Raw genomic sequence first — 12,159 nt, forward strand, 5'->3', positions numbered from 1 at the left:
TTAGACATGAAGTGTCTCAACAAATTTCTCAGGGTACCGTCATTAAAAATGGAAACTATTCGTTCCATTCTTCCTTTAGTCCAAAAGGGTCAGTTCATGACGACCATAGACCTGAAGGACGCGTATCTTCATGTTCCCATCCACAGGGATCATCACAAGCTCCTGAGATTCGCTTTCCTGGACAAGCACTTTCAGTTTGTTGCTCTTCCGTTCGGCCTTGTCACAGCTCCCAGAATTTTTTCAAAGGTTCTGGGGGCTCTCTTGGAAGTTGTCAGGTCTCAGGGAATCGCCGTGGTGCCCTATCTGGACAACATCTTGTTTCAGGCGCCATCTTTTCAACTAGCAAAATCTCATATGGAGATCTTGTTATCTTGTCTTCATTCCCACGGATGGAAAGTGAATCTGGAAAAGAGTTCCCTTGTTCCAGCTACAAGGGTGGTCTTCTTAGGGACCATCATAGATTCCCTATCTATTAAGATTTTTCTGACTGAGGTCAGAAAATCAAAAATGATCTCTTCTTGCCTCTCTCTTCAGTCTACTGTCCGGCCGTCAGTAGCTCTATTAATAGAGGTAATTGGTTTGATGGTCGCTTCCATGTACATCGTTCCCTTTGCTCGATTACATTTGAGAGCTCTGCAATTATGCATGCTCAGACAATGGAACGGAGACCATTTGGATCTGTCCCAGAGGATAGATCTGGACCAGTTGACAATAGACTCTTTAGTGGTGGATTTCTCAGGATCATCTGTCTCAGGGAACATGCTTCCGGAGACCCTCCTGGGTGATTGTGACCATGGACGCCAGCCTGCTAGGCTAGGGAGCAGTCTGGGACTCGTTAAAGGATCAGGGCCTATGGACTCGAGAGAAGTCTTCTCTTCCGATAAATATCTTGGAGTTGAGAGTGATCTTCAATGTTCTAATGGCCTGGCCTCAGTTGTCTTTATCCCGGTTTATCAGATTCCAGTCGGACAACATCACCTCAGTAGCCTTCATCAACCACTAGGGAGGAACTCTGAGTTCCTTGGCCATGAAGGAGGTGACATGGATTATTCAGCGGGCGGAAGCTCACAGTTGTCTTCTATCTGCCATCCACATTTCAGGACTGGACAACTGGTAGGCGGATTTTCTGAGCAGACAGACCTTTCATCCCGGGGAGTGGGCTCCAGATTAACCCTCAACTGGGGGGTGCCGGAGTTGGATCTGATGGCGTCTCGTCAGAATGCCAATGGTCAAGAGATCCTCAGGCCGCAGTGATAGATGCTCTGGCGATTCCTTGGGATTTCTGTCTAGCATACTTGTTTCCTCCGTTTGCTCTCCTTCCATGAGTCATTGCTCGTATCAAGCAGGAGAGAGTGTCTTTGATTCTAATAGCTCCTCCATGGCCTTGCACAATCTGGTTTGCAGCCCTAGTGAAGATGTCATCTCTTCCTCCTTGGAGGTTACCGCTGAGGAAGGACCTTCTAACTCAGGGTCCTTTCCTCCATCCAAATCTTGTTTCTCTGACTGCATGGAGATTGAACGCTTAGTTCTGGCTGAGTCAGTCATTGACACCATGATTCAGGCTTGCAAGCCTGTTGCTTGTAAGATTTACCATAAGGTATGGTGTAAATACCTATATTGGTGTGAATCCAAGGGCTTCTCTTGGAGTAGGGTCAGGATTCCTCAAATTTTGTCTTTTCTCCAGGAAGGTCTGGAGAAAGGGTTGTCTGTCAGTTCTCTGAAAGGTCAGATTTCTGCTTTATCTATAATTTTACATAAGCGTCTGGCGGATGTGCCAGATGTTCAATCTTTTTGTCAGGCTCTGGTCAGAATCAGGCCTGGGTTTAAACCTGTTTCTCCTCCTTGGAGTCTTAACTTAGTTCTTAGAGTTTTGCAGCAGGCTCTGTTTGAGCCAATGCATTCTGTAGATATTAAGTTGTTATCTTGGAAGTTTTGTTTCCTTTTGCTATTTCTTCTGCTTGCAGAGTTTCTGAACTCTCGGCTCTGCAGTACAATTCTCTATACCTTATTTTTCATGCGGATAACGCGGTCCTTTGTACTAAATTGGGGTTTCTCGCTAAGGTGGTTTCGGATAGAAATATTAATCAGGAAATTGTTGTTCCTTCTCTCTGTCCTAGTCCTTCTTCTCAAAAGGAACGTTGGTTGCATAACTTGGATTTTGTGCGCGCTCTAAAATTCTACCTATAGACTTCTAAGGATTTTCGCCAGTCTTCTGCCCTTTTTGTTTGTTTCTCAGGAAAGCATAGGGGTCAGAAGGCAACTTCTACTTCTCTTTTCCTCTGGTTGAGAAGTATTATTCATTTTGCTTATGAGACTGCTGGACAGCATCCTCCTGAGAGAATTATGGCTCATTCCACTAGGGCTGTCTCCTCTTCTTGGGCTTTCAATAATGAAGCTTCTGTGGAACAGATTTGCAAAGCAGCAACTTGGTCCTCTCTGCATACTTTTTCCAAATTTTACAAGTTTGATACTTTTGCCTCGGCTGAGGCTTCTTTTGGGAGAAAGGTTCTTCATCAAGCTGTGGTGCCTTTGGTTTAGGCCTGCTGTCTTGTTCTCGCTCCCTGTTCATTCCGTGTCCTCTAGCTTGGGTATTGGTTCCCACTAGTAATTGGAATGACGTCGTGGACTCTCCATGTCTTAGGAAAGAAAACAAAATTTATGCTTACCTAATAACATTATTTCTTTCCGGACATGGAGAGTCCACGACCCTTAATTAAGACAATATTTTTTGTTATACTTCAAGCACCTCACCACCTTTGTGTTATCTTCTTTTTCCATTTCTCTTTGGCTGAATGACTGGTGGTTATGGGTAAGGGAAGTGACACTTAACAGCTTTGCTTTGGTGCTCTTTGCCTCCTCCTGCTGGCCAGGAGAGAATACCCCTTTAGTAATTGGAATGAAATCATGGACTCTCCATGTTCGGAAATAAATAAATTTATCAGGTAAGCATACATTTTGTTTTTTTATTTAACTCTTTATATTAACTAAACACTTGAGGCTTTTGAACAGATATAGTTTAATGTCTTTGCTTTATTTCATTTTGCTTATGTATGTAAACAAAACCTGTTTATAATCCACAGGGAGGCAGCACGAGAATGCCGCAGAAAGAAGAAAGAATATGTGAAGTGTCTAGAAAACAGGGTGGCAGTACTTGAAAATCAGAACAAGACACTGATAGAAGAACTAAAAGCACTTAAAGACCTTTACTGCCACAAATCTGATTAGCAGGAATAATTGATTTTTTTTCTTATTTTCACTGCATCTGGTGATACAGACTGATTTGACCACAGCTAGGCAAACATTATTATTTTTTATTATTATTTTTGTAAACATTTATTTTTTAAAAAAATTCCTCTTCATTATACACAAAACTTCCTGACCACAACAACAGAATTTTGCTCTTTCTTGCTTTTTGCATTAAACTGTGAAAATTTCTAACGCCTCCCACACTAAGTAAATGACGTCGCTGGCTTTCAGGACCCTTAAGATTATCAAGAGGAAAAGACTTTATTTTATTTTTTTGTACCAGTTTTGTTCGATACCCCATGCTGTTCTTACTATGTTTGCTAAGCACTGTTTGTGCAGGAAGGGCTTGTATACAATGCATTTCAGGCCACTTGACTTGGCTGTGTATAATTATACTGTAGAGTGCGGACTGTTGAGTGAAAAAAGGACCTCTTTTATCTCCCATGTTGCATCCATCACTTATACTCTTGTATTTGTGAGTATACATCATCTGTAACATTGAGTTGGTATGAAGAAATGGTAAGCTTGATAAACTACCAAACCTGATTAACCATACTTTATGTCTGTTAAAAATCCACAAGTGGAGAAAAGGAGCTTTTATAGCCTTCTCTTTCAAATGGAGGAGTCTTCATGTTTTGTTCTTTTGGCTCGAATCGCGATCATATCATCCCAGTGGGAGGAATACCTTCTAAGCACATTTAGGTACAATTAACAAAGTTCTGAGACTGGAAAACTGAAAAAAAACACTCCTCTTTAAACCTATGAAACAAGCTAAATTTTTGTAAAATTTGGCATACAAGTTTCTACAAAACCAAACAATTTCTGAGAGCAGAAAAGAAAAACAACTGTGTGATTTTAAACGTGTGCAATTCTTCTTTATGTACTTTTTCTTTAAACACAAATCCCTATCACCAGCAACCCACCATAAAAATATTTGATGGATTTCTGTGTATATGTTTATGGAAGTTGTATGTTTCCATCCCTACCAAGCTGGCATGAAGAAAATGAAAATGTGTAAAAACTGAAAATATTGACTTTTACCTTTCCTTAAATTTGTTATTTTGTAAATATCCTCACTTGCAACAGATAACTGGTCTCTGTCTCTGCTCACAGTAACATTATATATATATATATATATATATATATATATATATATATATATATATATATATATATATATATATATATAGGAAGAAAAAAAGTTTATAGAAGATTTGTGTTTGGGATTGTATGTCTTGTAAAATATTTTATGTTAAGTAGAATTATGTACTATTTGAAATACATTTTGTATTTTAAAACTATGATGTACTGTGTGCATCAGATTATTTGTTTCTTTGCATGTACAGATTTCTTTATGCTGTACTTCTTTATTTCTGTGTATGTATATATACATGCACATATATAAAATAAATGTGTGTGTGTGTACATACACATGCACACAATTATGACATTTCTTACCATGTTTTATTGAGTATCTCAAAACCAATTAATAGTGTTGTTTTGGTAATTTTAAGGTGGTTATTACATGTATTTCTCATACTCTTCTATTACTATTTTCAGAGCTGTTGGGTATATGTTTTTGTGCTTTCTTGGGTTAGGTAAGAATTGAAGAGTTTATTTTTTCCCTCCTGATTATTAATGAAGAAAGAAAATACTACCCCCTGCCCTTATTTACTGATACTACAAAGATTCACCCAGCCTCAAGTAGTACTGCCTGCTTTGGATCCTAACATTCAGGGCACTGACAAAAAAAAAAATGTCCTGAATTTTAACCTGAGATGTATTAAGAGTGGACTCACTGTCAGTGGTCTATTCCTTCCTTAGGTATCTCTTAGTATTGTTTAGTTTTTTTTTTATTTTTATGTGGGTTATATTTAAGTTGGAAGATATCTATGTACTGCAAACATTTTCCATTTTAATATTTTTATTTTCACTCATCCCAGAAGCCTAATTTTCAGCTGTTCTATATATTATTTGTTTTATAGGTGTCCATGTTCAATTTAGATATGGTTTATAATTTAGTTTCATGCCCTATAACACAATGTCAGCCACTGGCAGGTTAAGGATGTAGTGGGTAAGCTGGATTTGCTGCTCTGACAGACATTTTTGGCATGTACAATAAGCGGCTCCAGTTTTCCTCATCTTACTCATGCAGTATTCCTTACCTGTACATATAAACATGATACCGAATGTTAAACAGTTTGGCTTTTGTAGAGAGCTTGTTTGACTTGTTTTGTAATATGTTACAAGAAAAAGAAACTTGGTATTTTAACGATCATTAAGGATGATTAACAGTGAAAATCCACTTTGTGTGTTAGAATGTGTTGCTTGTTATGATGAACTCCTAAGAGGAAAGCTAGTGTAAGTAATGTAATACTGTTGTCCTTCACAGGTTTAAAGGGATATAAAGCAGTCTGTTTCATTGTTGTAATAAAAAAAACACTAAGCTGTGACTTATAGTTATTAATAGAAATCATTGTAGTATGTGTTATTAATCATTTTAAAAGGATTTTACGTTTTTGTTCACTTCATTTGTTCAGTGTCCATTATTTCCTGTCACAGCCCATCAAAGTGGCTGGGGTCTCTACAGGAAGGCTTAAAGGGATAGTCTAGTCAAAATTAAACCTTTATGATTCAGATAGAGCAGGCAATTTTGAGCAACTTTCTAATTTACTCCTATTATCAATTTTTCTTTGTTCTCTTGGTACCTTTATTTGAAAAAACAAGAATGTAAGTTTAGGAGCCAGCCCAATTTTGGTTTAGCACCTGGGTAGCAAAAATGGTCTGCCTCCTAAGCTTACATTCAAATAAAGATACCAAGAGAACAAATAACTAATAATAGGAGTAAATTAGAAAGTTGCTTAAAATTACATGGTCTATCTGAATCATACAATTTTAATTTTGACTAGACTATCACTTTAACTAGCTTGATGTGATAAATCTTGAGCTGGTTTAGGGAATGCAAGAGAAACTGGAAGTTCAATTTGCCCATGCTTAAAGGGACAGTCTACAATAGGATTGTTATTGTTTTTAAATATAGATAATCCCTTTATTACCCATTCCCCAGTTTTGCACAACCAACACAGTTCTATTAATATAGTTTTTACCTCTGTGATTACCTTGTATCTAAGCATCTTCTGGCAGCCCCCTGATCACATGACTGTGACTATTTAAAATCTATTGAGTTGTATTTAGTACTGTGTTGTGCTAAATCTTAAATAACTCCCCGGGTGTGAACACAATGTTATCTATATGGTCCACATGAACTATCAGTCTCCTGTTGTGAAAAACAAATACACAAGCATGTGATTAAGAAGCTGTCTATAGAGCCTTTGAAACAGGCAGAAATGTAGAGGTTTAAATGTTATAAAGTATATTAATCTAACAATGTTGGTTGTGCAAAGCTGGGGAATGGGTAGTAAAGGCGTTATCTATCGTTTAAAACAATAACAATTTTAATGTAGACTGTCCCTTTGAAAGAGGCAGAATACAACAAGTTCAAAACATGTCTGGTCTCTCATCTCTTAGGGCAATGGCTACACTGAAAATTTATGCTCAGTTTGCAAGAAGATAAGTAGGTTGTTTTTTAAAAAGTGTTTTTTTATGTTTACTTTGATTTAACATATTTGTGTTTACTAAAGAAACATTGTTTCATATCCCTTTAAGGTGGAGAGATCCGGGGTATTGCATTGTTATTTTTATCATTGTTCTATAACTTTTTCCTACCTCTACCTTTCAAAGTTCTAACAGGTCAAATTGAATTTAAATGCATATTGATTAAATATTTTTTATAGGTTTACTAAACAGACTAAATGTTTCTTAATTCCAAAATACACATGCACATATATACATTCTTAAAGGGACAGTCAAGTCCAAAATAAACTTTCATGATTCAAATAGGGCTTGTAATGTTAAACAACTTTCTAATTTACTTTTATCACCAATGTTGCTTTGTTCTTTTGGTATCCTTAGTTTAAAGCTAAACCTAGGTAGATTTGTATGCTAATTTCTTAGACCTTGAAGGCAGCCTCTTATCTAAATGCGTTTTGACAGTTTTTCGCCACTAGAGGGCATTAGTTCATGTGTCATATAGATAACATTGAGCTCACGCACGGGAAGTTACCTAGGAGCCAGGACTGATTGGCTAAAATACAAGACTAAAGAACTGAAATAAGGGGGCAGTTTGCAGAGGCGTAGATACAAGGTAATTACAGAGGTAAAACCTGTATTATTATAACTGTGCTGGTTAGGCAAAACTAGGGAATTGGTAATAAAGGGATTTCTATCCTTTTTAAACAACAAAAATTCTGGTGTTGACTGTCCCTTTAACTTAATCACATTGTGAAATTTATCCCACAGAGTATGCTACATAAAATGATGTTACAGTGGTCTGTTTAACCACAAACACAGTAAAGGTATTTGCAGTATGAGATGGAAACAGCTTCTTTTTTTTTGCCACAATGGGAAAGATATTAAGGGGCCTATTTATGAAAGGCTTGTCAGACGTGATGTGCGGATCAAGTCCGACAAACCTCGCTGAATGCAGAGAGCAATACGCTCTCCGCATTCAGCATTGCACCAGCAGCTCTTGTGAACACGGGCCCTCAAGCTCCATACGGAGCTTGATAAATAGGCCCCTAAAGCTTGTTTACACCATTATTTCTTCTTAAAGACACGATGAGTCCACGGATCATCTTCATTACTTATGGTATATTCACTTCCTGGTCAGCAGGAAGAGGCAAAGAGCACCGCAACAGAGCTGTTAAATAGCTCCTCCCTTCCCTCCCACTCCAGTCATTCTCTTTGCCTACCTTAGTGATAGGAAGCAGGCAAAGTGAGGTGTTAGTTTAGATTCTTCAATCAAGAGTTTTTTGTTTTATGAATAGTGCCAGAGAGTGCTACTTTGTTCTGGGGGGTGTAGCCTAGTCCATATCAGGCTCTACAGTAGAGCTCTGGTGGCTTTAGGGCTATGGGAACTGGTGGGACATAATTCTCACTGCGCCTCCCATTTTCAGCTGCCCCATATCCTTCAGCCTGAGATTATTACTGACTCAGCATTGCTTATCTCTCAGGCCAATGTGAGGGAGAGGACCTCTCAAGCTTGGGAACTGCCCTACTGCCAGGCAGTGTTTGAGGTAAGTGCTGCCTTTTTCTGGGATCTAAGGAGTCTCAGTGTTTGTTTCATTAGCACTACGGTACATAAGGGGTTAATGGTAAACCTTATGTGGGGACAGTTTCAGACTTTCAGAAAAGAAGTCTTACTTGGGCAGTGGTTAGGTGCAGTTATGTTGCTAAGTTTATTTTCACTAAAATGGAGGGCTCTGGTGGTTTCACTTTAGTTTTTTCCCTGAGAGGGAAGCAGAGACTTGCAGCACGCCCACAAATGGCGGGACTTCCTGTTTTTTGGAGCCTCTGCTTGTAGCACCATTTCCAAGCATTTGCAGGTCTTCAGATGTGCTGTACTGGGGTTTATCTGGGCTAGAGCAGCATGTAGAACACTTTTCATGCGCTTTTAGCACAGATGCGGTCCTAGTTCGTTTTTTTCTGGCAGGTTGCAGTAACGGATCGTTTCTATAAGGGATCCGGTAGCATTGGTTAAGGTAGGAGCACCTCAGCAGGTTGCTGTGGTGCAGATCTTTAATTATTGCTTAAATTTTCTAACCGTTTTGTAACTACAGCAAAATTAGCAGTTTGTCAAGAGAAAGAAAAAACGTTTAAATTTAAAGAGACAGTAACGGTTTTTGATAATTTTATTTTGTTATTCCCAGTATTTTTTCTGCTCAATACCAATATTTTATGTGAAAAAATGGACCAAGATGAGGTGCAAGCTGTTTCATGTGCTTTATGTCTTGATGTAAATGTGGAACCACCAATCCCTGTATTGGAAGGACTGTGAATTTTAGGGATAACATTTTTGCTGAGCCAATCTCCTCTCAGACAGTTGTTGTCCAAGAGTCCTCTGATGAGGGTCAATTTCTGCAGCAACTTTCTCCCCAAGTGTCCCAAAAATTATCGCCTTCACCAGCAGGGCCCTGCATGTCTACTGTAGTTCCTTCTGGAGTTTCCACTACATGACATAGCTTCTCTTATGTCTACTACTATCTCTGATGCTCTGTCTGCCTTTCCAATGTTGCATGGCCATCGCAAGAGAGATTCCATTTCTGCAGTTAGCGAGGTTTCTGATGCTGTGGTAGCTATCTCAGAAGTCTCTTCTCATAGATCTGAGGAAGAGGTTCCAGCTCTGGCATCTTAAGGAGAAATCTAAGATACAGAGGAGGTGTTTCCTTTGACCGACTCAGAAGTGGTATCTTTCAGGTTTAAACTGGAACATCTTCGTCTCTTACTTAGAGAGGTTTTAATTACCCTAGATGATAGTGACTCCACAGTGATGGTTGTCCACCCAAAGTCTAGCAAATTAGACAGATATTATGAGGTACCTTCCTTTACAGATGTTTTTCCAGTTCCTAAGAAGGCCTCTGAAATTATTAATAGAGAATGGGAGAGACCTGGTATTCCTTTCTCTCCTTCTATTTTCAAGAAGATGTTTCCTATAGCTGACTCAGTTAAAGAGGTTTGGCAAACTGTTCCTAAGGTAGAAGGAGCTGTTTCAACCTTGGCTAAGAAAACTACTATCCCTAGAGGATAGCTGTGCTTTTATAGATCCGATGGACAAAAAATTAGAGGGTCTACTCATGAAAATGTATGTTCACCAGGGTATGCAGTGGCAACCGGCGGTCTGTATAACTACCTTCACAAGTGCGGCAGCCTACTGGTTTGATGCTCTGGCTGATGCCCTCAGGTGAGAAACTCCCTTGGACGAGATCCAGGACAGGATAAAGGCTCCTAAGCTAGCTAATGCCTTTATCTCGGATGCCACCCTTCAAGTTATTAAGTTGGGGGCCAAAATTTCAAGCTTCTCTATCTTGGCTCGCAGGGTCTTATGGCTGAAACCTTGGTCTGCGGATGTTTCATCTAAGTCGAAGCTTCTAGCTGTCCCTTACAAGGGGAAGACCCTGTTTGGTCCTGAGCTGAAATAGATTATTTCTGACATTACAGGAGGTAAGGGTCACCTTCTCCGTCAGGACAAAAAGATTAGGCAGAAAGGAAGACAAAGTAATTTTCGTTCCTTTCGCAACTTCAAGGGATTCTCTTCCTCTTCTCCCTCAACTAAGCAGGAACAAGCTAAATCTAATTGGAGACCCACCCAATCTTGGAATAAGGGTAAGCAATCCAAGAAGGCGGCCAATGACAACAAAACAGCATGAAGGTTTTTCCCCCGATCCAGGACAAATGGATCTGGTAGGGGGCAGACTTTTTTTGCTCAAGCCTGGGTTTGGGACGTTCAGGATCCCTGGGCTATAGAAATAGTGTCTCAGGGATACAATCTGGAGTTCAAAATTTGTCCTCCCAGGGGCAGGTTTCTTATTTCAAGGTTATCTGCAGACCAGACAAAAAGAGAGGCGTTCTTACATTGTGTAGAAGACCTCTTAGCTCTGGGAGTGATCGTTCCCGTTCCACCTCAAGATCAAGGTATGGGATTCTATTCCAATCTGTTTGTGGTTCCCAAGAAGGAAGGAACCTTCAGACCAATTCTACACCTCAAGTTTCTCAGAGTGCCATCCTTCAGGATGGAAACTATTCGTTCCATCCTTCCCTTGATCCAGGAGGGTCAGTTTATGACAACAGTAGATTTAAAGGACGCGTACCTGCATGTTCCCATTCACAGAGATCATCACAGGTTTTTAAGGTTTGCCTTTCTAGACAAGCATTTCCAGTTTGTGGCTCTTCCTTTCGGTCTTGCCACGGCTCCCAGAATCTTCACAAAGGTTCTGAGGTCTCTTCTTATGGTGCTTCGTTCAAGAGGCATTGCGGTGGCGCCGTATCTGGACGATATCCTAGTTCAGGCGCCGTCCTTTCAGCTAGCAAAATCACACACTGACCTGGTAGAGGCTTTCCTAAGGTCACACGGGTGGAAGGTGAAGAGAAAAAGAGCTCTTTAGTTACTCATACAAGAGTGACCTTTCTAGGGACTATCATAGACTCTGTCTATGAAGATGTTTCTGACAGAAGTCAGGAACTTAAAGATTATCGATACTTGTCGAGCTCTGCAATCTTCTCCTCGTCCTTCTGTGGCCCAGTGCATGGAGTTAATAGGTCTGATGGTAGCGGCAATGGACATCGTACTGTTTGCTCGCTTTCATCTCAGAGCTCTGCAGTTGGACATGCTCAAACAATGGAACGGAGCTTATTTGGACTTCTCCCCTCGACTTCTATTGGCACAGGAGACAAGGGAGTCTCTTCTTTGGTGATTGTCTCTAGATCATCTCTCCCAGGGAACATGTTTTCGCAGACCATCCTGAGAGATTGTGACAACAGATGCCAGCCTTCAGTTGTGGGGAGCAGTTTGTGGCTCCCTAAGGGCTCAGGGGATATGGTCTCAGAGTTTCTTTTGACCATAAACATTCTGGCACTGAGAGCGATCTACAATGCTCTCCTAACCTGGCCTCAGCTAGCTTCGGTTCAGTTTATCAGGTTCCAGACGGACAACATAACGTCAGTGGCCTACATCAATCATCAGGGAGGAACAAAGAGTTCCTTGGCGATGACAGAGGTTTTCAAAATAATTCAGTGGGCGGAGGCCCGTTCTTGTTGTCTGTCGGCAGTCCACATCCCAGGGGTGGACAACTGGGAGGCGGATTTTCTGAACAGAAAGACCTTTCATCCGGGGGAGTGGGAACTTCATCCGGACATGTTCTCCAGTCTGATCCTCAAATGGGTTCAGCTGGAGTTGGATCTCATGGCATTCAGGCAGAATGCCAAACTTCCCAGGTACGGGTCGAGATCCAGAGATCCTCAGGTGGAGCTGATAGATGCTCTGGCAGCCCCTTGGTCCTTCAATCTAACATATCTGTT

The 12,159-nt window shown here is 40.3% G+C and overlaps 1 protein-coding gene across 6 annotated transcripts in view; it reads left to right on the forward strand.

Moving 5' to 3' along the window:
- The window catches only part of CREB1 (cAMP responsive element binding protein 1), a 448,507-nt gene extending 444,319 nt beyond the window's left edge, over window positions 1–4,188 (forward strand). For all 6 annotated transcript variants that reach the window (XM_053698635.1, XM_053698634.1, XM_053698636.1 and 3 more), the window contains one exon: window positions 3,081–4,188. In XM_053698635.1, the coding sequence (XP_053554610.1) occupies window positions 3,081–3,225 (145 nt within the window). In that variant the 3' untranslated portion in view covers window positions 3,226–4,188. The remainder of the gene's footprint in view (window positions 1–3,080) is intronic.
- The last annotated feature ends 7,971 nt before the right edge of the window (window positions 4,189–12,159 follow it).

Source organism: Bombina bombina, chromosome 1 (genome assembly GCF_027579735.1).
Source record: "Bombina bombina isolate aBomBom1 chromosome 1, aBomBom1.pri, whole genome shotgun sequence".
Lineage (NCBI taxonomy): Eukaryota > Metazoa > Chordata > Amphibia > Anura > Bombinatoridae > Bombina > Bombina bombina.